The following is a 23,714-nucleotide window of genomic DNA, read 5'->3' on the forward strand; positions in this document are numbered from 1 at the left end:
TGACGTAGACGCACTGGTCTGCACCGCAGCTCTTGAAGCCGTTCTTGAGGAACACTCAATGAATGGTCTTGTTCCAGGCATTCGCAGCTTGCTTCAGCCCATAGATAGCCTTGTTAAGCTTGCACTCGTAGTCCGTTGCGTTCGTGATGCCGAAGGGCGCATCCATGTAGACGCGATCCGTCAAATCACTGTTGAGGAACGCTGTGTCTGCGTCCAACTGTTCCATCCGGTACTCATAGGCGGCGCAGACCGAGAGCACGACTCGAATTGAGTTCATGTTCGCCACCGGAGAGTACGTCTCAAAGAAGTCAATGCCGAACTTCTGCTTGAAACCCTTGGCTACTAGCCGTGTCTTATAGCGTACCACCCGACCGTATTGGTCACGCTTCTTGGCAAAGACCCACCTACATCCGATTGTACGGTTGGCCGTTCCACGTGGGACCAGAGTCCATGTTCCGTTCCGCTTGTGCGAGAGCAGCTCCACATTCACGGCTTCGCGCCATTGAGCGGCATCTTGACTAGCCATTGCTTGAGCGTAAGTCGTCGGGATGTCCATTGCATCACCGAGGCTTGCAGCGTACGCGAGAACGGCTTCAGCGATAAGACCGTCCTCATCGATCCTGGCACGCTTTGGAGAAGATGGTCCGTCACTTCCTTCCGACTTCCGTTCCTCCTCAGCGTCCGCTCCATCCTCAAGAAGGAAAACCCGGTCACGAGCACGTCTGGAACGGCTCGTCGGCTGGTGGAACACTACTCGATCTTCCCCAAACGTGGTCGACGGGGAACGGTAGGGTGCCAGTTCCAATCCAGTAGGAGCGAAACGTTCTTCTGCCAATAACAAAGGTGGAGCTTGGTCCTGCTCCAGTTCGGTACTCTCCATCGGCTCATCCGGTGCATCGTTTTCGACACCTTCCATAGGTTCCTCCACTACCGTCTGGCGTTCCAATGATGTTGGGACGACTACATCATGAGTGGCCTCGTTGATATGAACGACCGTTCCGTTCTGGGCTGGCTGGGTGTCGTAAATGCCGTCCACCTCACGCTCGTCCAATTGCACGGAGCGTACCATCTTGACCTTGGAAGCATCCAAGTCAAACACTCGGTACCCCTTGACGTTCTCCGCGTACCCGAGGAACATGCACCTGAAGCTCTTGGGTTCCAGCTTCGTCCTCTTTGCCTTGTCAATGTGAGCGTACCCATGCGAACCGAACACTCGCAAGTGTTCAAGCATAGGCTTCGCCTTAAAACCTAGCTCGTGCGGTGTCACAGTTATGTGATGTGTGTTCGTGGACCGGTTGATGAGGTACACCGCCGTACTCACCGCTTCAGCCCACCACTCCGTTGGAACGTTCTTGTAGTGCTGCATACTCCGAGCCTTTTCCATGATGGTACGGTTCATCCGTTCTGCCACTCCGTTCTGCTGAGGGCTATACGGAACAGTACGCTGGTGCATAATACCGTTCAGCGTACAGAACTTCGTCACATCCTTGTTCACGAACTCCGTTCCATTGTCTGATCGAAGGCACATGAGGCGTTCCCCCCATTGCTTCTCGTAGAACCGCGTGAACTCCTTGATCTTGGCAGCCACCTCGCTCTTCTTCTTCAGGAAGTATGCTACTACATACCGCGAGTAGTCGTCCACAAATGTCAGGATATACTTCGCACTGCCCTTTGATGGCGTCTTCATCGGCCCCATCACATCCGTGTGAACCAGCTCTAGAACGCGGGATGTCTTCGTTCCGGAACACTTTGGGAACGATGCTACTGTCTGCTTCCCCTTCATGCACCCGCCGCACAGCGTCTTGAACGCTTGTTCCACAGCAGGAATACCGTTCGTGGCACGCTGAGTCTTGACCATAGCGTCCTTGTTGGGGTGTCCCAAGCGAGCGTGCCAAAGCTCCCACTGACTGTCGGCCCCAGCGTATTGGACAAACCGTGCCTCTTCTTGATTGCAATCCAGCACATACGTCTTGCCAACCTTCTTGCCCAGTGCGATAGCGCTAGTGTTCCCCCAAATGACACACGACGAACGCTGGAACTCAACGTTCAGCCCTCGTTCCGCAAGCTTCCCCACCGACAGCAACCTTCTGTCAAGACCCGGGATGTGGAGAACGTCCACCATTTTAATCGTCTTCTGGTCCAGACCGAGCAAGCGCACTGTTCCTCGACCTGCTACGGCCAGCTTCTTGCCGTCCGCGATCGTGACCTCCATGCCTGCGTCCAGAGCCTCGTACTCAACCAGGTCGGAACGGTGCGGGGTCATGTACCACTATCGATCAGCCATCCGTTGAAGCGTTCCGTACCCACTGCAAAGACTGCGTCGTCGTCACCGCCAGTGTTCCGTACCGGACAGTCTCGCTTCATGTGCCCAGGTTGGTTGCACTTGAAACACTTGCCTCGGAACTCACCAGTGTTCCTTTTACAAACGTTCCACTTGCGACCGTCCCCTTTTCCGCCCTTGAACCGTCCAGCGTTCACCTTGAATGCGCGTTCTGTGGCCAGGTCTTTCTTCTCCAAGCGCTCGTGTTCCTTCAAGAGCTTCTCCTTGACCTCGATGAGCGTGATATCCTTGGCGTTTTCGATGATTGACGTGATCATCTCGTACTCTGCCGGGAGGCTGCTCAATAGCACCACGAGCTGCCGCGCCTCGTCCACCGGCTCGCCCATCGTCTGGAGGCCCACTACGAGCTCGTCGAAATCATCCAGGTGCTTAGCCATGCTCGTCCCGTCGTCCATCTTGAAGTCATGGAGACGGCGTGTCATTGTGACACGGTTGTGGAGCGTGGTACGGTTGTAGAACTCTCGGAGCGTTCCCCATGCCTGGATGGCACGCGTGGCGGAACGGATCTTGGTCTGGTGTTGGAGTTCTACGCCCTGTGCGATGATGCCCAGCGCCTTGGCGTCGTTCACCAGCCATGCCTCCGTGATCTCACTCTCCGCCTTGACCTTTTGCACATGCGCAAGCAAACCCTTGCGGGCCAGTGTCATGCGCATGTTGTACTCCCAGTGGAAGTAGTTCCCACTCCCAAGGAGGACTTCGGCGCGCTTGGTCGTCATGGCGTTCCGGCGAGGCGTTCTTGGTCTTGGGCAGCGTACCGAGCTGCGGCTGTTAACCTGTTGGTTTGTGGTTGGAGGCAAATGCCGAAGTGAGTAGATTAGTTTGATTTAAATGTCTTTCTTACGATACTCCCTAGTGTCCCCCCTTGTTGTCCTCTTGTGGTGTCCTCACAACCACCGAAGTTTACTCAGCTAATCAGAGAACGGTTCAAAGTGAACCGTTCCTGCGGTCCGAACTCCCGTGAACCGTGCTAGGAACGTGACACTTCAACAAACGAGTACTTAGAAAAGAAATCGAAGATCTGCATTGCCTTAACAAGTCATGACATGACGTCGAACTTTCATAGAATGAGTTTCAATTATACAGTGAACAGCTAGCACTGAACAATAAGCTATATTAGTGGAAGGATTGTACCGCGGTGGCTACTGATCTTTACAATGCCTCAGTTCAGCAGCTTGATAACTCAAGCTTGAAGCTGAGGAAACATTACTTTCGTGCAGTCGAGAGAGATCTTGCTTCGATCGACGTTGAATTGAAGGCTCGACGGAACCGACCAGCTACGCTTAGTATCTTTCATCTCAGTCACAAAAAGATTATAAATGACCAACTTAATTCGGAAGATGACGATTGGCTAAAAATACTATTTAACTTGCTTCGAGAGAAGGACAAAACCAAGAAGTAAAACACTGGTGTTCTGCAACGACTGTGATTTAGCCGTAGCGCAAATATTATACCATCTCTTGTCAAGTAAGCCGAACGTAGGGGCTCCGATGAATTGTTCGAAACCCAGCAGCACGCAATTGCTTTTTAGCCAGGCCTTGTTTGGTTGTCTCGCCCCCACATTGCGAGCATGGCCATACAGAGTACCTGCGATTCCGGACACGCCCACATCAAATTAGTTTCCCCTCGGTGAACCTTCTCTCCTCATCCCTCCGCCGTATTTCCATATCCTTGTTCCTTCCCTCCTCACAACCACAACCTGTTGAGTTTCAATTTCGCTATCATACGGTTGGTGAAGGGCATTTTGACCACGAGGAGCATCAGCAACGCGGCGAATGTACTCAGCTGAGATCGTCTTAATCACCGTTACGAAAGTCGCCATCGAGGGGTGCAGCACCGGGAATCGGCTACTGAGCTTCCTGTTGAATCTCTCCAACGGGTTATTTGTCCGCGCAATCAGCTCATTATCCAGACTGAACACATTCCACAGGTCGATAGAGTACTGCTCAATCCAAGTGCGATTAAAGTCAGTCCAGGATTCACCCCACTTGTCAGTAGAGTAGACATTCCCAGCTTCAGCACAACGCCGCTTGATCTCACGCTTAACCCACTTAATGCCTCTTTCGATCCGATCTGGCTTAATGACAGTCAGCACGTCTAAAATGCCACGCGTCATAGCAATGGTATACTCTTCCTCTGGAATCGCGATGCGTGTCATAGTGCCTGTTTCAGATGGAACAGACACCCCAACACGATAGCGTTCGGGAACTGCGTTTGAAGAGCGTCCATTAGCCCAGCCTCAAAATCACAGACTATCTCAGCGGGACTAATCTGCTGGTCTGTGGCTTGCACAACAAAATGGACTATGTCTCAGTACGAGTCTGCAGTCCGTGAGGTGCTGAGAATGTAAAACACTGGAACAAACACGCCTGAAGCGCGGTCGTGAACCATGAACACCACGCATTGGGCGTAGCCGCTTGGGACACAGCTAAAGGTCCCATCGACAAATAGCGCAGTACCATGGTAGCGAAGCAATGCAACAAGCGAAGGATGCGCACATCTAAGAAGGCGTGTCGGCTTGTTATAATCGTCACGATGTATGGTTGTGTAGTGAAACTGAAAAAAGGGCACTGCTTCACCAAGTGCTAATGATAGCGGGGGGATCTCGATCGAGCCATGAACATTGCCAGCGTAGTGTTGACGTCTCGCGCGGTACACACGCTGCACCACCTGTTGTTGTGACAGTCCACGAACAACATCAGGGTTCTCTTCATTGTAGTAGCGATCCCGTAACGCCTCCCAAACCTGCCTCGCAGGCCATGCAACGTGCTCAATTGCCAGGAGGTCAGCTTGAGATCCCATCTCGTCCCTGATGTCTCTCACAGAGCTTGCAACAACTGCGGTGCAACACGTGTGGGCCTTGACGCATGAGTAACCCATGGAAGCAATCTTGAACTTCAGCTTTCCCGGGCAGCCTTGACGAAACTTTGAGCAGCGATACACAGTCTTCATCATGGACGCCCACGCACGTGTGTACTTGTAGCCTCTGTAGAAGCAAGTTGTACGGCCCGTGCGCGTTGGTGTAGAGCTTACTCCACGTTCATCGTGCTGTCGGGTTTGGTCACTCTGCAAGTCCAAGTATTCGTTGCCAGTCACCATGTTCGTGATGGTGTCGTAGCTCGTCGCGTGCATGTCTGCCGCTGCATGCTCTGTGTCTGCATGGTCTGCAGCTGGGTCGTCACCTTCACCACCCTCCGTTAACATCTCCACATAGGTCCCTTGATGCAACTTCCCGACTGAGCAACGCACGTACCAAAGCAAACCTTCAGTAAAGACTCTTTCTTTACTCATCACTCGTTTTCAGATCCCACATCAGATCACCAAAAAGCAGCTGTCTGATCATATCTCTGATCAGTTCCGCATACGATATAGCTTCAAGCTAACCGTAACGAAAGGGGCCTCGAAAGCTGTGTGGGCTGCGGCCACACCCCTTAGTAACAGATCCACTACCAATAATATGGTGGAATTCGTAGGCCTTCACAGACTCCTGGTGAAGCAGTTGACCAGCACTGGGAGGGAATACAAGAGGTGGGGGACAGTACCCTCATCCTGGGCATGATGCAGGGAGAGAGAGAGAGAGAGAGAGAGAGAATGCCGAAGGCGCGAACTGATACCGGCTAGCAAGAAGGCTAGCAGACAAGCGCGAAGTCCAGAGCTGGGAGCACTATTATCGACAGCATAATAAGTCAGCCGACTGACTAGCGAAGTACGCAATGTACAGAAACACAGGTACGACACAGATGTGGAGTGATGCAGAGGAATATACAGAGGTGCGGAGGGGGGGGGGGGGTAACAACTCACAGGAAACGTACAGAAATGAGTAGAAGACAGCAGGGCACGAGAATGAGGATGCAAAAGAGGGAGGATGAGCAGCAGCACTGAAGGCGAGAAGGCATTCGGAGAGAAGGGATGACAGTATGGCCGGCGGAGAGAATCTGGCGATCAATACTGCGTAGAGTGCACACACCAACGTGAGATGGTTATCAGAGTTCAGCGAGCAGTAGGGAGCAGTAACTCAATACACTTCATCTTTTTATTAAAATACCTACAATAGCGGTATTTACCACATACGCCGTGCCCCATCCCATCCTGTATCCTTGTTTCCACGACAGGTTTGTTAGAGCCTCTGCGATGGCCGGGGGGCTGTGTTTTAACTTCCGTTCTATCAGGATCTGTGCGGCGGACGCCCCCTTCTCTCATTGCATCCTAATCATGTGTTTGTATTCTTTCCTTCGTTATCCGGCCCAACGTGGCTTCATTCGCGTCAGTTGTGAATGCGGCATCCACCACACTGTGGTGGTCCGTACTCCTAGAAACTGTCGCCTGCCGTTCTCGCAACCATTTTACTCGTAAGAGCCCATTTGCTTACTACCATAGTGCTCATCGCCATCGGCCCAATGATGCTGTGCTCGCCCACGCGGGAAAAGAGTTGGAAATGTAAGAACGTCGTACGAGCGCAGTCGGTCGAGAGCCTTAGCGGGGTCGTTCAAATGCTCGACTTGACAAAATGCATTCGCCACTGGATTCCACCCAAGGAGTTAGCGAACCCGTCACCGCTAGTCTCTGACCCTCCACTGGTTCTGCTGCTACGACGACCATTGCCACCTCGATGACCACCTCTGCTGCTGGAATGATGCCACGACGGAATCTACTAGCATTGCCTTTCACCTGCCACTACAGCGACCTTGGCGACTGTGACCAGCACGGTCTCATGTACCAATGGCTTCGCGGATCGGCTGACCACCAAGTTCTCTGCGCACTCCTCACACCTGCGCGCGATGCATGTCGCATTCACTGGTGTTGGAGTTTTCAGTACGTCTTCATTGAAGATTATGAAAAACTGGCACCGTGTGATGCAAGTTGTGAGGAATCTAGATAAAGATCTTGAATGACTTCCTAAAGCCGATTTCACTGTTTCGCCTACACATCGTTTTGTAGTCGTGCAAAACCAGTAGATGGGAGACAAGTTCAAATCTATATATCTCACATGTCAATCGATACAGCAGACCCAATAGCAAATATGTTGCTGGTCTATCTCTTGATTCGTATTTGTAAACAGGTACATGCGTTGGATCTTGCAGCCCGAGGTTGCCTAGATGACTACACAATATCTGCAGTGACTGCAAATTTGTCTGGGGTTGATGGATGGTGGCTCCATCAAACATAGGTATCGTCCTCAACGGTTCATTCACAGTCAACACAGACGAGCTCACAAGGATCTTAACAACATCCATCACCGAGTACATACTTATCCCAACCAATTACAACAGAAATCATTGGTGCAGCATCATGATACGACATTAAAAAAAGATATCAAAGTTTGCTAATACGATCCTATGAATTCAAGCTATAAAACACATATCCGAGTTGTTGTATACAAGATAGCGGGGTTGACGCAAGTTACGAAGCACAGTATGAGTTTCGACATCTGTGAATACGAGACAGACGTCGGCGTTCAACGCAATAACTACGATTGCAGTCAACAGCCTTGGGAGAGTGCGAGAACGGCGCGAGACACTGTATATGGAAGAAAGGGCTGTGAATAGGTGATGTAGATAGTCACGAGCACACGAGTTTTGGCCACATCGTGGGGCGAGGAGGGAATACTACCGAAGAAGCATGGCGGAAAGCGACGGGGGCGCTCAGAATGCGACTAGCGTTAGCGGAAGCAAAAATGAATACGGCGCAACATAGAGCGGCAATCGCAGCAGCCGTCATCGTTCCCAAGATGATGTACGTGGCGCGCTATGCATGGCCAACGCCAGATATCATCAAGAGGGCGAATTGTAGTATCAGAAACTTCGTCAAGAGAGAATACTTTGCAGAACCACGTAGACTGCCCCAAGGTTCGATAAAAGCGGAACTAGCGGAACGGAAATCGGTGGACGGCGTGATTGGATTGCCAACATTGAAATTGATCATCGGCGGCGCCGCCTGTGAAGCTGACGAGTAAGGCTGTGAAGTTGGCGGCGCAGAGGCTGTCGCAGCCCAAGGAGGCGAAGAGTGTTGCGAAGAAGGAGTCGTTCGGTTGGGCGTCCAAGACCAACAGACTGGCACCTACGACATCGCCCACATCGTCGCCGCCGGCGATTGGCAGCTTAGTCGTCTTTGACGAAAGCTGGACCTGGACGGGTTCGTGGCGGCTGCTGCAGCAATATGATGATGATGGGTGACAAGCTGGAAGGGCTGGCGTGGGGAAATGATCCACTCATTTCTGCCTCTTCGCGTGGTCGGCTCTCCAAGGCCTCTTCAGTTTGGCGGGACAGAGACTCACTCATCTCTTTCTGTCCCGCGCTCATATGTGGCTATTGTACGGTGGAGGTTCCTGGGCGTGGAGTGCCGAGGCTTAGCAGGCCTTGCGTGAGGAGCGCCAGCAGGCTCAGCTGATCGGGGCTCATTGTCCTCGTTCAAGCTGTAGATGCTGGCGTGCTTCGCGTGATGTGCGAGTGCATCTCCGTTAGTCCTGAAAGTTTAGCTCGTAATGCTGTGACTTTAGCACTACAAATGTTTAAGGTAGACATCAGAAAGAGTACGGTGGATTTTTTGTCGATTGAGTTCCAGGTTTTGATAAGCCGGATGGATATCATCCGACCAATGTATTGGCATGAGACACTACTACTACCGCAAATTGAAGTCAGGTTGATGAAATTTAAATTCCTCAATAGCTGTCTGCTGAGTTTATGTACCATGAACGAAAACACTTTGTGCTTCGATTCGTTAGTGCCGTGGGTAGCGTCGATCAACAGAACTTCAGAGAAGCACGAAAACATTCACACATGCGATGAGTCTTCATTACAACGCACGGATGAACACTCTAACAGAAGCAGTATAAAGAGAAGAGGGGGGATGGTTAGGTAAACCAGCATAAAATAGAAAAACATGAACTATTTTATTTTGCTGTCTACAGTTTCTGTGAATGTCCTTATTATAATATCATGTTGCTCGCTGGATTCTTTATTTTATTCCTTTAATCGTTCAACCCGAGTTATGTTAACAAATTGTTTTTCCTTCAATGCCCGAAGCACTCGGTTTGTCGGCAAACGGTCACAATTCTCTAAAATATACTGGTGAATCGATGTCTTCTTCGCCCCAGTTTGTTTTAATATCGTGACCGGCTGCACTATTTCTTCAGGGATTGCAAGTCTTGATCTAGGATGGTGCTTGGCATTTTTGTACCGATCGCGTGGTTGCGATCCATCACAATCTTCTTACGCACAACGGGGCGAATCTCCATCTACAAGCTGGACACACGCGTTAATCTACGAGAGAGGCTCCCTCCTGTACTTATGGCAGCCGGGGGAGCTGTTCTTGGGGCTTGTAGTTGTCGTAAACAGGACTCAACACATTTGTCCTGGTGAGCCTATCTTAAATCGTAGTGAGTCTCAGCATCATGATGCTAGCCGGGATCTGCGTGACTGTAGTTGTGTAGAGTCGACACCAGTGACGACAGCTCCGAGTTTGGACAAGCTAGTTGAAGATGAATCTATGTCATCATCACATCTACGGAGCGTACACCAGCATAAACAGCACTGCACCCAGCATTCCTCAACAAAATTGACGAGATCAGCATGATAAATGCTGTCTTTGCTAAATCTACTGGGTGCTCGCCATGCACTAGTCGGTACGACATTTATGACGGGGCGAAATAACAGCTTGTGCCTTCTCAAACTATTCCAAAACTGAGCGGCACAAGTTTCGTCGGGAAATCAACGTTGCCGTACTCTAGCGGTGAAGAATTTGGATAGCCGATTGTCCACGAGTAAACGAGACAACGCAGCTGGTATTTACTTCCATCTTGTTGCGCAAAGTGTACGTAATTCAAGTGATCCGCCGTAGAACTGTTTCACGAATCGCCGTGCAGCTTCACGAATATTGTATAGGATTGATCAACACACTTGGCAGTAGTAGCCGTTTGACCTGCGACAACGTGGGGTTTAGATTGTAAAACCGAGTTGGCAAAATTGTTGATGTAATGTGGTAAACAAAACACAAAGACTATCCGCAGTCATCGTATAACCAACACATGCAGCTCATGTCTACACTGACCGGCACTGTCAATAGTAATAGCACCATTTTCCAATACTGTGGGAGCGCTTGCTTCAGAACCTTCTGGTGTTCTACTGTTATTGTTTGCCCATCGTGACAATCATTCACAACTGAAAGAGCTTAAATTAGCGCTATACCAAAAAGCGTAAGCTGAACTCCCAATATATGCTCTTTTAAAATATTTATCTCAACGCCCGATGAAGTTGACGTGGCCTTCCGAATATTTGCATCGCCTTCAGCGCTTATGTGTCCCACAGTGATACCAATTAACTGGAACACATCGATGCAAGAAGATCAGCGTCGAATTGCATCTAGCGACCGTGACACGTTAGTCGTGTTAAAAGCAAGAGACGGTGGCGATATCCTTGACCAAGGCGGAATATGTTTCTTAGGCACGTATAGTTGAGGGGTGGATATGGATCATATATGCAAAAACCACTGGGGGAACTGGACATGTACAGTAGTAGGATCTAAACGTGGACAGCCAGCCAGTAATCGTAATGGTAAACAATCTTATCTACCACCAGCGAACTAAGCCCATTCGCTCGAGATGCCACTCCGTGCGGTAACGAATCGTCATGAGGACGTTGTCATTGAATGCGTGAGTATTGGGGGTACTGTTCAACAGTTAATAATATAAATTGTATTGTTATAGGCGTACTGACTGCGTTGTAAAGACGAATGGAAGTATGTGAGGTGTAAGGCGACTTGGAAGTACAGAAATTTGGAAAACGAATATAAAATTAAGTACACAATGGTATGTGGATATCGAACGAGCCGGTATAGACCGCTTTGGAAGCGGTAAGAGACAGCACGCGGGGCTCTAGCCATCGGTTAACCACATAGTCGCGGGAAGTGTCTAGTTCGGTATGCGTGTTCCACATAAACAGCATTTGCTCCTTCCTCAACGCGAATTCTTCTTCACTAAGAGAAAAGCGCAGATCGCAAATTCCACTGTAGATTTCAGCGATAAGCTCGCTCGGCAGCCCACGCGTACGCTCTATCAGCGCTTGCCGCACTTTTGCAATCACATGGTAAAAACACATGAGGAACGCGTAATTGCAGTCGATCCGGAATCCACTTCGAATGCCATTGAAATGAGCCTTGTCGATGTCATCTATAAAATATTTAACGTCTAATGGTTTCCCCGTAGTACAGTACGCAGCACCAACAGCGCCATGATGTAATGGAATCCTAGACAAGAGATTAAATGTCCTCGCAGCATTCTATATTCCGCAGACTAGTACAGGGTAGCTAACTTGGCAGAGCTGGTATGTGGCGTCTAGGTGGAAGACGAAAGACGTTTAATTACGGTGAGCAGTGCGCAGCAGTGCTTTTGTAGTCACACCCACGACAAATGGACTAGAATCCGGTCCATATTCCATCATTGGCTTGCCCCTAACATCTGTGTCACTAGTGAACGCGAAGGAACTATGCTAGCCTATACATCCACTATACGCAGCTGCAGTATCGTACGCGATTATGTCGATGTGGTGGTCATTCCCTCCTAGCTGTGTGCGGGAGAAAGGATTGATCACGTTCTGTACTTTGTGCAGCTCTGCAGTTCCATCAGACTTTGCTAAAATTTTCGAGTTATTGTGTGAAGGGTACGTAGTGGCTTCAAATTCTCACGGATCATACACTCCTGGCCAAAAGTATACGAACACCCCTACTTTTACGAATAACTCGGCTTCTAGCCAGAGTTGAAGGCTGCGCGTTGAATATGTTTTGTGAAATACTGTAAGCGTTTGTTGGTTTGGACTAACGCTGCGGATTTCAGCTTCTGCTGGGTACCTCACATACAAAAAACCACTTTTGGCTGGTGGCCAAAATATACGAACAGAAAGCACTGAACAACATCCCATACAAATTCCTATACATTTGACGTGAAAATTTTGAAAGGCCCGTGATGGTCGCATGCTGGGACGCAGGGGGCACCGCTCGTTGCGCTCATTTCTCGAATTGATGGGCAAGGGCAAGCTGCTGACTGACGAAGAGAAGGGAAGAATCCAAGGGCTGCACGAAGCTGGAGTCGGAGTTCGCGCCATCGCCGGCAAGACGCACCAGCTGTTCTGCGCGTTATTCGACGCTCGAAGAACCCTAAACGAGAAGAAGCAAGGCTAGGGAGGCCTCAAGTACTGTCTGAGAGAACGCTGCGGCGCCTCGTTCGTACGGCTGCCAAGGGAGAGCTTTCGGCGACCCAGCAAAGGGACCAGCTGTCGCTGGACTGCTCCACACGCACGGTTCGGCGCTCCATCTCGGCAGTAGACTGGCTAGTCTACTCCAAGATGGAGAATATGCTGCAGCCCTCGGCGGCCCACAAGGCGGCCAGGCTCAAATGGGCGAAGGCAATGGTCATCCTACCTGACGACTGGGCGCAGATCATCTTTTCTAACGAGAAGAAGTGGAACCTGGACGGCCCTGATGGCCTCCAGAACTACTGGCGAGATCTGCGCCAGCCTCCCCGCCAAACAAACAGGCGGCAAATGGGTGGTGGGTCCGTGATGGTGTGGGGTGGCTTCAGTACCGCCGGGAAAACCAAGCTAGCTGTGCTCGTTGGTAGGCAAGCTTCTGAACACTATATCTACACAGTGTCAGAATACTTGTTTCCCTTCGCCCACCTACACTACGGAGTAGATTTCGTTTTCCAGCAGGACAACGCTGCTATACACACCTCGCGGGAGACGAAAGCCTTTTTTGAAGAGCAAGGCGTGCAAGTGATGGATTGGCCTGCAAGATCGCTCGACCTTAATCCAATCGAAAACCTCTGGGCAATCATGTCCCGGGATGTTTACAGCAATGGAAGGCAATACGATAGCGTGACCTCTCTGACGAAGGCACTGCACACGGCCTGGGACAACATATCTGCGGAGACTATTTCGACGCTGATCAATTCCATGCCTCGCAGGTGCATCGAAGTCATCGAAAGGAAGGGCAACAAGGCCCACTACTAGTTACCATCATTCCTGCACCCATCATCAATATAGAAATTTGTATGGGATGTTGTTCAGTGCTTTCTGTTCGTATATTTTGGCCACCAGCCAAAAGTGGTTTTTTGTATGTGAGGTACCCAGCAGAAGCTGAAATCCGCAGCGTTAGTCCAAACCAACAAACGCTTACAGTATTTCACAAAACATATTCAACGCGCAGCCTTCAACTCTGGCTAGAAGCCGAGTTATTCGTAAAAGTAGGGGTGTTCGTATACTTTTGGCCAGGAGTGTATCGTGAATGAAAGCCCTTTGTGACCGTGCGACGACAATTTTATTCCGCGGAATGGTAGCGGACAAATGATAGCCTCACTCGCGAAACATGATGCCATGGTTTTCGAGGGCACAGATCAATACCTTGTAGCGCATTGAATGAGGCGATGGAGATGTGCTGCACGTACACGGCATCAGCTGGCTTTTATCGCTAATGCAAACTTTTAGGTTCAGCATCAGTAGCTCTGCGTCTTCATCAGGCAACTCGGCGCACACGAGGTTCGATGGATGTGTGATTGTCATTGCTACATCACTGGAGTGGTGAGCTTGATTGGCATTGGCTTGGTTGTTGCAAGAATGAGTGGTCTGCAAAATCCCGGTCGTATATGTAGCCAAATTATGCAGGATTTTATTGCATTGTGATTGGCTAATGGGCAACTAGATGCGAGCGCTAATTTGCTAAAATTAAGGACGCTATGGTTATCCGCTGTTTCTTGTGATGGCCAATTGGTTCTTGTGCTCCTCCAAGCTTTGTTGTGATCACCAGTGCTTTGTTGTACTCAGTCATCACATTTTTGTGATATCCTGCACTTGTTGTGTTTTTTATTGTATTATTCTCGTTCCCGCTTTACAAAATTGTCCCAACAACATCACTTTCTGAAAGAAACGCGAAAAATATTTGCCGCTCCTTTTTGGCGCCACCGTTTTTTCAAGATGACGGAGCTCGAAGCTGCGCCGCGTGACAAGCTGCCGGGCGCCCCGGAGGCGCTCAAAGGCAAGGCGGGCAAAGGCGAGGTCAAGCCCAAGGCGAAACCCAAGCCCAAGGCGAAACCTAAGCCCAAGTCGAAGCCGCCTGCCAACACTCTGGATCGATGGTTCAAGCCTGCGTCCGGCGCTGCGAAAGTCAAGAAATCGAGCGACAAACCCAAGGAAAGCGACGTCGACACGACCGGCAAAGAGGACGAGCAGAAGCCCGTGAAGGAGACATCCAAGGCGTCCAGGAACTTTGTGCAGCGCTACATCCACATAACGGACGAGTGCCGCGTGTGCGAAAGCGCCAAGACGGACGAGACCACGCGCTGTGAGCTGCGCTGCGCCACGTGCTCCATGACGGTGCACAAAAAATGCTACGACGTGAAGGGCGAGCTGCCCGAGGGTGACTGGAACTGCCGTCGCTGCCAGTTCATATACGACGCGACGGCGTGGGAAGACATCAGCACATTGGTGGGCATCGCGACGCCCGAAGGGGTGGCATTCCCCACGTGCAAGCCACTGGATGAGACGCAGAAACTTTGTGCTCTGCAGACCGACTGCGACTTTGCAGCGGCGTTCTTGTTCCTGCAGCGCTTTCGCCGTCTTGGGCTGAAGCTTTCGAACGTGGTGACGACTCTCGAGGTGAGAAACCGTCGAGTCGCACTACGTCAGTGTTGTTGGTAAGGTGTGACTAACCTTGATGCTGGTGTTGTGGCTTTCAGAGCCTAGCTAATGCCTTGCTGGAGCCGAAAGAGGACGGGCTGTGCGAGGAACTACATACGCGCTTGTTGATTAACATCAACGTTGGCATGTCGAAGTACGTTTTCCAGGTGAATACTTGCTTTGCCAGTTGATCACTAACCTGTGCACTCCTCGTTTATTGCAGGAAGTATTCTTGGTATGTCCACCTTCTGCGCTTCTTGCGCGAGGCGGAGTACCCACCAGCTATCGCAAAGGACACAGAGTTTCCAGCTAGCAGCAGCGAGGCGGAGAAGCGCGAGGAGTTCTACTTTGAGCTGTCGGTGGCGGAGAGGGTGGCGATTCTCAAGTTCCTATGCGAGATTCAGTTCGACCGCAATGACTCGCTCATCGAGCTGATCGACGACGAAGAAGCCGAAACGATGGTACGCGAGGCACTTGTACTTGTGCTCATTGTACGATATCTCATTGCTGACTTTTGTTGCTGCTTCCAACAGAGAAATGAGCCTCTCGGGGTAGATGCCGCTGGTCGCTCCTACTTCGTTTTAGAGGATGCTGCGACTGTGCCCAACGCTGCTGTCTGGATCTGTCGATGCGCGAAAGTTGGCGGGGATGACTGGAAAACGGTCTGTAACGACCTCGAATCGGTCGAGTCGCTGGTGCAGGAATTGTCGCTTTCAGTGGAGTCAGCGAATCTGCAGCTATGGCGGGTCTTGTCTCGTGGAGCTTTGAAGAAGCTCACACGCCAGCAGGAGAAGCGGAAACGGAATGAGCGCTGGAAGTACCAGCTTGCTGTCAGCGGCGTGCTGGACGCGTCTGGAGGAATCGGTAGACGATCTCTGCGCAACCGGCAGCAAGTCAACTACGCGAATATTGACGGGGAAGAGGACGAGGAGGAAATCGTTGCCGACTCCGAAGACGAGGGCGAGGAGGAGGAAGATTTTGAGGCCAAAAGTGGCGATGAAGCTGACAGTGAAACAGACGGAGATGACGACGATGACGTGGAAGATGAAGGCCGGCACTCGACTCGCAACAGTGGAGGAGTCGCCCAGAAGCGGAAGGCGCAGAACGGAATCACGCGCAACAACAAGCGGATACGGCGCTCGGTACGTGGCTGCCTCATCTTTCGTGGATTGCCGCCACCCTCGCGTACTCTAACACTATATTCGTCCTGTTGCTGTTCAATAGCCCCACGAAGGCACAAACGACCACCCTCGTTTGCGTCGCAGCACTCGCAACCGCGGCACCGTGACCACAACTTCATCCTCGCAAGACGAGGACGACGAGGACTCGGACAACAGCGACTCGAATGAAAGCTGAGTAGGGGAGCAAGCGTCATGGGTTTGGTTGCACAAAGCCACGAGATGTCCGAGCTGCACACAGGGCGGACTGCGTCACTCCACGGTACCTACGCGCGCTTCTTCCAGTCGTGCCATGCAGCCTTGCAACGCGCAGCACCTAATGCAAGGCACCAAGAGCCTTGATCCAAGGCCACTAGCCGCTATAATATAAGAGCGTGTCGCAAGAGAATGTATCTCGATTGAAACCGAGTACATGCGTGATACCGAGTCGGTTGTGCAGGGTTGAAGTGCGTCATCCAGCGCAAACCGTTTCAGTTTTATTCACCAATCAGAGCTTTTAATTTAGCGATAAGCTCCGAAGAAAGAGAGGCGGAACTGTACGACACGACGGCTCCGGGGCAGCAAGCGTCACGGTCTCAGCCCGAGCCCCCACCTCGCCCTCCTTCCTCTCCCTTCACGGTACTGTACGCACTTGCATCCTCCTCTCTCTGCTGCTTCAGCGCTACCCCACTGACAGTCGCGCGTGTGTTGCATGTGACGCCCATGAAGCTGTCGCTCATGCAGCCCACGACGCTCGAGCCCACGCCGCTGTCCAGCGAGAACGGGCCCCTCAAGTCCGCGTTCGGGGAGATCGTGCACCGCGGGTGGCTCAACCTCAAGACCCGCAGCATGGTGAACGTGCGCCCCAGACACATGCGCTACTGCATCCTGGCGCGCGACTCGCTGCAGCTCAGCACGTTCAAGTTCCAGCCGTCCACGGGCGACCTGCAGTCCGGCCTGGTCAAGCCGCTGCGCACGTACAAGGTGCTGGGCGTGGCCCCCTGGGACGGACGCCGCTTCGCCTTCCTCGTGAGCGTCAAGCAGGTGGACGACCACGCAGACAAAGTGCTGGAGATCGACGGCCCCACGGCCACCGCAGCCAGTGACTGGATCCACAAGCTGAGGCACTTGACGAGTCGTGAAGAGGAGGACTGGCCGCCTCAGACGTCGTTGGCGTCGCTCGGGGGCAGCGACCAGAGCTCCAACTCCCCGTCAGATGCTGCAGCGCTGTTTGGGAACGGCAACAGCAAGAAGGAGGCCAATTTGTGGGTCAAGGGCGCGTCGGTGCATCGAGGACTACTCAACGCCTCGGGGGAGAACAATTGTTTCTTGAACGTGGTGATCCAGAGCTTCTGGCACTTGACGTCCATGCGCCACTTTTTGCTGCATGTGGAGGTGAAGGATGAATCGCGCTCCGTGGAGTCGAATGTGCTGAGAGCGCTCAAGTCGATGATAACAGAGTACGATGACACTTCGAGCGGCGTCCTGCACTCGCGCGCTATTCGAAAGGGACTGAGTGTGCTGTACTCTGCTGACAAGAACTTTCAGGAAGGCGCCATGTACGATGCCGAGGAAACGCTGCTTGCTCTGCTGAACTTGATGCACCAGCAGACGGATGCGACGGAGATTGAGGAGACGCACAAGACCACCATGATGGTAAAATCGTTGGTTCGACTTGTGAGCACGGACACGTATGAGGAAAAGCCGCAGGCAGTGTTCGACGACAACAGCATCCCGCACTTGGTCTTTTCCCACCAGATCTACGACAGATACGTGTGCGGAACTTGCAACCACAGCTCGCCGTGGGACCTGTACTCTAATCTTGTGTATTCAACCTACGCGAGCGACTTGTACGCTGGCAAGTACGAGTCGACTGAACACATGTTCCGGCGTCTTACTGCGCAGGAGGCTGATATTGCGTCCAAGTGCGAGCAAAAGGGCTGTGGCGGCAAGCTCGCTAAAGAGCGTGTGATTCACCGCTTCCCCATGGTCTTTGCCGTCTCAATCCTCTGGGCGACAACGTCCGCCACAAAGGAACAGGTGCAGGGAGTGCTGGAAAACATCGACGACCGCTTGGATTTGGCCAAGTGTTTTGACGCTGCCGGACCGGTCATCCGGTTCAAGAACGGTGGTCTGCGTACGACGTACCGCCTTCGCGGATTTGTTTGCTACTATGGCCGCCACTACGTTGCTCTCTTCTACAGCACAGCTCACAAGATGTGGTTGCTTTTTGATGACTCGCGAGTATTGGAGATGGGGCCCTGGAGTAACGTGGTGGCCGAGTGTCTGAAGGGCCGATTCCAGCCGGTACTGCTGTTTTACGAACTCCCTGACCAACGGAAGGACTCGTCTGTGGGCATCTTCGTGAATGATGGTTCGCTCAATGTGGAGAGGCAAAAGAGTTTGTCGGTTGGCTCCCAGCCAGGAGAAATGATGCCGCCGTCGATCAAGGAGGAATCCTCAGACATTGAACGACCATCGTTACGGCGACAAGACGATGCAGAACTTCACAGTGTGGATGAGGAAGCAGCTCTCTCAAGCGGTCGAGGTACTCACACAGTAACCGAGTTGGAGTCCAACCCCGACTTCGAACTGGAGGAGCTGAGTCTTCGCGATTCCATTACGCAGAATATCACGCCGGTGTCTGCGGCTATCGCCATGTGTCCTCGTACAATCACCATGAACGAACCGTTAGGCACGGACGAGTACGACGTGCGGTTTGGCGAGTCACTACTGCTTGGCATGTACTTAGAGAAGATAGACAACGACCTGTGCGTCACGAGCTTCCCTCGCGGAGCCAAGGGCGGCATATTCGGCGCTGAGAAGTGCGGTCAGATTGGCCTGTTCGACACGATTCTGCAGGCCAATGGACACCCGCTCCAGCACTACCAGGTGGATCGCGCGCTGAAGATGATCAAGGCTCAGACGCGTCCGCTTGTTATTCGCTTCCGCAAGTCCAAGCGTGTGCAGCAGCTCCTCGACATGGGCTTTCCGCACGAGCTTGCTGTTGAGGCATTGCAGAAAAACAAAGGCGACGTGCAGGCAGCCGCCAATTATTGCTTTGAAACGACCGGATAGTCCCGTGTTTGAACGTATACAGATTAGTTGGAAGGTAGAAAGGAAGCAGCTGACAATACAGGCAGTAGCTCATGGTACCCGTTTAGGTCGCATAGAGCTCGAAACAAGGTGTAGTGGTCAGGTAATGCATGTTACCATGAAGCCTACGTCTCGAACCTACTTGGTTTACACGAAGACGGTGAGTAGCAGAGCTGCAGCGACGGTGGCGAAGCCAATCTGCACAGACGCCGCTGCCGACGTGGAGGAAGTCTTCTGTCCACTCGAGTCGCCGCAGAAGGTGCCATTGTAGCCCTTGGCGCACGTGCACACGCCGCTGCTGCACGTGCCGTGTCCGTTGCAAACTACATCGGCACTCGCTGTAGCATCGCACAGCAGGCACTGGTCGCCGGTGGCTCCAGCTGTGCACGTGCACGAGCCAAGCGTGGTGCCACTGGCAAAGTTGCAGGTTCCTGCCGTGCCACACTGTGCGACGCTGCTGCAGTCGTTCGAGGCCACAGCGTAGCAGTTGTCAGACGAGTTGAACCCGGCGTTGCACTTGCACTCATAGTCCTGTGCGAAGTCGACGAGCGGCGAGCAGCTGCCTTGGCCGCTGCAGAGCGTCTGGGAAGATGCGTTCCAGCCGCACTGCTCCACGACGGTGTCGGTGATGTTCTTGATGTAGCCACCGTTGTTGGCGACGTACTTGGCCTTGTCGAGGCACTGGTAAATGCCGTTCACCACGACGGACTCGTCGTTGACGGTGAAGTTGCGCTGGAAGCACTGCACCGTGCCAGTGCCATTGGCTGCGGAGCTCACCTCGACGTCACTCGCTTCGTCTACAGTGCCATTACTTCCGGCGGTGCTCGACACGGTCACATTGTACTGCTCGTCGCAGTTGTCGACCTCCACGAAGGCGCAGATAGGCTGGACGACGCGATACTTGGACGGCCAGGACGTGAACGTCGGGCAGAGTCCAGCGATGCGGCCACTGCACACCTGTGCGCCGGGGATGCACATGTTCAAGTTCTCCAGACCAGCGACGCTGGCGTCGACCGATACGCAGGCGTAGTTTTTGCCGTATGTGTCGCAATCCGCGGTCTTAAAGCATTGCCCGGGGTATGTGGTGGACTTGGAGTCAGCCGAGACGCCGGCGACCAGCAGCACCGCCGACAGGATCGCAGCAGACTTCATGGGCGCGTGTCTTCTAGAATGGATCGGGAGTAGCCACGAGTGAGGGAGATGCGGAATGGAATGTAGCAGTGTCGAGAACTCCGGCATCATGAAGCGCTGTGGGATATGGTGCTGCTGGCCAGAATTACGAAGTGGGAAGTTGCTCACCGCAACGGCCACAAAAGCCTCTATGTATAGTGCATAGAGGTCGCACAGCTCGCCATCCCATGAGCGTTTCGCAGCGAAAAGCTGGCGGTATCGAAGGCGGACGCGACGAAGTAGTTAGCGGTGGCAGCCATATGCAGCCATGTCATTTTCGTCGACACCCACGTTGAAGCTGCCTTTTGTGTAGTGTAGTCCACATACAGATGTGGTCCACACACGCGTTTTGTGGGCCGTACAAATCGATCCGATTTGGCGGGGGGAAGCCGGGCGTTCTGGGGGTCCGCGGGCGTCGTGCGGCCAGCGTGAGTTTGACAGAGTCAGGAGGAAGCCATGAAGAGCGTCGCTCGCGTGGCCCAGAAGACGCTTTCCCAAGGTGCGAGCCCTTCGCAGTAGTGCAGCCACACTCTCTCCACATTAAAACTCACCTAGTTCTCTCTCTTGTCTCCATTCCGCATTACGACAGCGCGCGGATTCCGCACCAGCTCGGTGGTGGCCAATGCGGTATGTTTGCTATTGTAAATCAGGGATTCGTATGTATCAACTATGAAGAACCGTTATCTAAACTCGATAACGATGATGATCTACAGGCAGCCGAGGAGCCCGCCATGGCGCGTGTGTACGGCGGCCTCAAGGACGAGGACCGCATCTTCACCAACGTGTACGGCGAGGACACGTGGCGCGTGGACGGCGCGATGCGTCGCGGCGACTGGCACCGCACCAAGGACTTGCTGTGCATGGGCCCGGACTGGATCGTGCAGGAGGTCAAGGACTCAGGTCTGCGTGGCCGCGGCGGCGCCGGATTCCCGTCGGGTCTCAAGTGGTCCTTCATGCCCAAGCAGACGGACGGCCGCCCGTCTTTCTTGGTCGTGAATGCCGACGAGAGTGAGCCCGGCACGTGCAAGGACCGCGAGATCATGCGCAAGGACCCGCACAAGCTCGTGGAGGGCTGCCTTATTGCAGGCTTTGCCATGCGCGCGCGCGCCGCCTACATCTACATCCGCGGTGAGTTCTTCAACGAAGCGCTTATCCTGCAGGAGGCCATCCACGAGGCCTATCAGCGCGGCTTCCTGGGGCGCAACGCTTGCGGCTCGGGCTACGACTTTGACGTGTACCTGCACCGCGGAGCCGGCGCCTACATTTGTGGAGAGGAGACTGGACTGCTCGAGAGTCTTGAGGGCCGCCAGGGAAAGCCCCGCCTCAAACCGCCCTTCCCGGCCAACACGGGCCTGTACGGCTGCCCAACGACGGTGACGAACGTGGAGACCGTGGCCGTATCCCCCACGATCCTGCGTCGTGGCGGTTCGTGGTTCGCCGGCCTTGGACGCAAGAACAACCACGGCACCAAGCTTTTCTGCATTTCCGGACACGTCAACAATCCGTGCACGGTCGAGGAGGAGATGAGCATTCCTCTCCGCGAGCTGATTGACCGTCACTGCGGTGGCGTCCGCGGCGGATGGGAGAACTTGCAGGCGTGTATCCCTGGTGGTTCCTCTGTGCCCGTGCTGGACGAGGAGCTGTGTCAGGACATTATGATGGACTACGATGACCTGAAGCAGCGTGGTGGCTCCGGTCTGGGTACGGCCGCCGTTACGATTTTTGACAAGAGCGTGGATATGGTGGGCGCTATCCGCCGGTACTCGCACTTTTACACGCACGAGAGTTGCGGACAGTGTACGCCTTGCCGTGAGGGCACGGGCTGGATGGAGAAGGTGCTGACCCGCATGGAGACGGGTGAGGCCGAGCTTGAGGAGATCCCCATGCTTGAGGAGATTTCGCGCCAGATCGAGGGCCACACTATTTGCGCTCTGGGTGATGCCGCCGCCTGGCCCGTGCAGGGTCTGATCCGCAAGTTTAAGCACAAGATCGTGGAGCGCATCGAGGACCCGTCCAGCTTCAAGCCGGAGGACCACTTCCAGAAGTCGTGGCCTGGTGCGCCCCTCAAGAACCAGCAGTGGGTGGACAAGTTCTCTGACGGCTCGGCTTACAAGTCCAATGCCTCCGCGTAAGCTGTGACCAGAGTATGGGATGGCGAACGTGATATGTTGCACAGAAAAGAAATGACTTGACACGAAAAACTACACACATTTGCAGGATGGAGAGAAACCACAGCGGATGGCTCGAGTTGTTCATGCGGAAGCTGATGCAGAGAGACTCAGACGCTAAATACAAGGAAACCGTTCGTTGCAAGCTTTCGAGTTATGCTAGCGTTCTTGATACTGTTTAAACATGACGGGAAATAGCTAGCCGTTGGTCTCAGCGCTAAGAAAGCCATCTAGGTTTCTGTCTCTCGTCGTACTGGATCGTGGGCGTGAAGAACTCGATAAACTGCTGGTCGAGCAGACGCATGCGCGGACCAGCAAAGCGGCAGTACTCGTCAATGATCGAAGTCAACGACCAATTTTCCATCTTGCGCATGCACCCGATCACACATCCTGTACGGTGCTGCAATCAGAAAAGAGCAACAAGAGCAACTTCAGTTTCCACCTCATCTCCGAAACAACCTGCACACCAGACCACTCACTGTTCCTTTCGTGCAGTGCACCAAAATCGGGTGATTTCTCACATCTACACAATGAACACCAACGCCATTTATCAAATACGAGAACCCACACAACACCATATTTGCAGTTTGCTACCGAGCAGGTGACGTAGTGCATCAGCCATAGCGTCCGGGTTAATGCTGATGAACGGCTCCTGCATTCATCACCGAGTCAAAAACTTGTTTTCCACAACATTCAACAGCAATCTGGCATACCTTATTGCCGTCAATGGGGCACTGAAAGACCTCAATGTTGTTCTCCTTGAAGAAAACCACGTTCTCCGGTTGGTGTTCTTGATGACACAGATATCTGCAGTTCACAAGCGAACTGAGCGATTACTTGTCGATGATAAAATCTAGGGTATCCACGTACAGTACTGACTTGAGGCCGAGCTGCTGCAGGAACGCGTGGTTCTTCTTGTTGGGGAAGCCCGAGCGGTAGACGCCCGAGGCCACCATGGAGAAGTTGAGCGGCGGGATCAGCGTCTTCTCGTACGTCGACATGGTGCTCGCGGCCCCAAGTCCGAAATTGACAAGGAGCTCAGTTATATGTCGTTTGATTGGTCAATAAAGCGAATATTAACATTCGATTGGCCAAAAGTAGCTATGCCACATTTGCATGATGC

The 23,714-nt window shown here is 52.8% G+C and overlaps 5 protein-coding genes across 5 annotated transcripts; 3 read left to right on the forward strand and 2 right to left on the reverse strand.

The window, feature by feature from the left end:
* Positions 1-14,298: 14,298 nt before the first annotated feature.
* Positions 14,299-16,356, forward strand: KRP23_1483 (Remodeling and spacing factor 1; the record flags this gene model as incomplete). Its single annotated transcript, XM_067885610.1, has 5 exons — positions 14,299-14,979; positions 15,060-15,154; positions 15,224-15,461; positions 15,534-16,142; positions 16,225-16,356. The coding sequence occupies 5 exons, from the start codon at positions 14,299-14,301 to the stop codon at positions 16,354-16,356; spliced, it is 1,755 nt and encodes a 584-aa protein (XP_067752058.1).
* A 234-nt stretch (positions 16,357-16,590) lies between these two features.
* KRP23_1484 (Inactive ubiquitin carboxyl-terminal hydrolase 54) lies at positions 16,591-19,235 on the forward strand (the record flags this gene model as incomplete). The annotated part of the gene is made up of 3 exons (XM_067885622.1): positions 16,591-16,604; positions 16,670-16,796; positions 16,887-19,235. 3 exons carry the CDS (start codon positions 16,591-16,593, stop codon positions 19,233-19,235), a joined length of 2,490 nt encoding a protein of 829 aa, XP_067752059.1.
* Positions 19,236-19,400: 165 nt separating this feature from the next.
* Positions 19,401-20,405, reverse strand: KRP23_1485 (Teneurin-m; the record flags this gene model as incomplete). Its single annotated transcript, XM_067885635.1, has 1 exon — positions 19,401-20,405. One exon carries the CDS (start codon positions 20,403-20,405, stop codon positions 19,401-19,403), a length of 1,005 nt encoding a protein of 334 aa, XP_067752060.1.
* Positions 20,406-20,879: 474 nt separating this feature from the next.
* On the forward strand, positions 20,880-22,555 carry KRP23_1486 (NADH dehydrogenase [ubiquinone] flavoprotein 1, mitochondrial; the record flags this gene model as incomplete). Its single annotated transcript, XM_067885647.1, has 3 exons — positions 20,880-20,922; positions 21,013-21,050; positions 21,137-22,555. 3 exons carry the CDS (start codon positions 20,880-20,882, stop codon positions 22,553-22,555), a joined length of 1,500 nt encoding a protein of 499 aa, XP_067752061.1.
* Positions 22,556-22,808: 253 nt separating this feature from the next.
* On the reverse strand, positions 22,809-23,592 carry KRP23_1487 (Tyrosine-protein phosphatase DSP1; the record flags this gene model as incomplete). Its single annotated transcript, XM_067885658.1, has 5 exons — positions 22,809-22,991; positions 23,071-23,114; positions 23,186-23,243; positions 23,305-23,398; positions 23,462-23,592. 5 exons carry the CDS (start codon positions 23,590-23,592, stop codon positions 22,809-22,811), a joined length of 510 nt encoding a protein of 169 aa, XP_067752062.1.
* Between the last annotated feature and the right edge of the window lie 122 nt (positions 23,593-23,714).

The sequence above is a fragment of the Phytophthora ramorum genome (assembly GCF_020800215.1).
Source record: "Phytophthora ramorum isolate Pr-102 chromosome Unknown Phyram_PR-102_s0001, whole genome shotgun sequence".
Taxonomy (NCBI): domain Eukaryota; phylum Oomycota; class Peronosporomycetes; order Peronosporales; family Peronosporaceae; genus Phytophthora; species Phytophthora ramorum.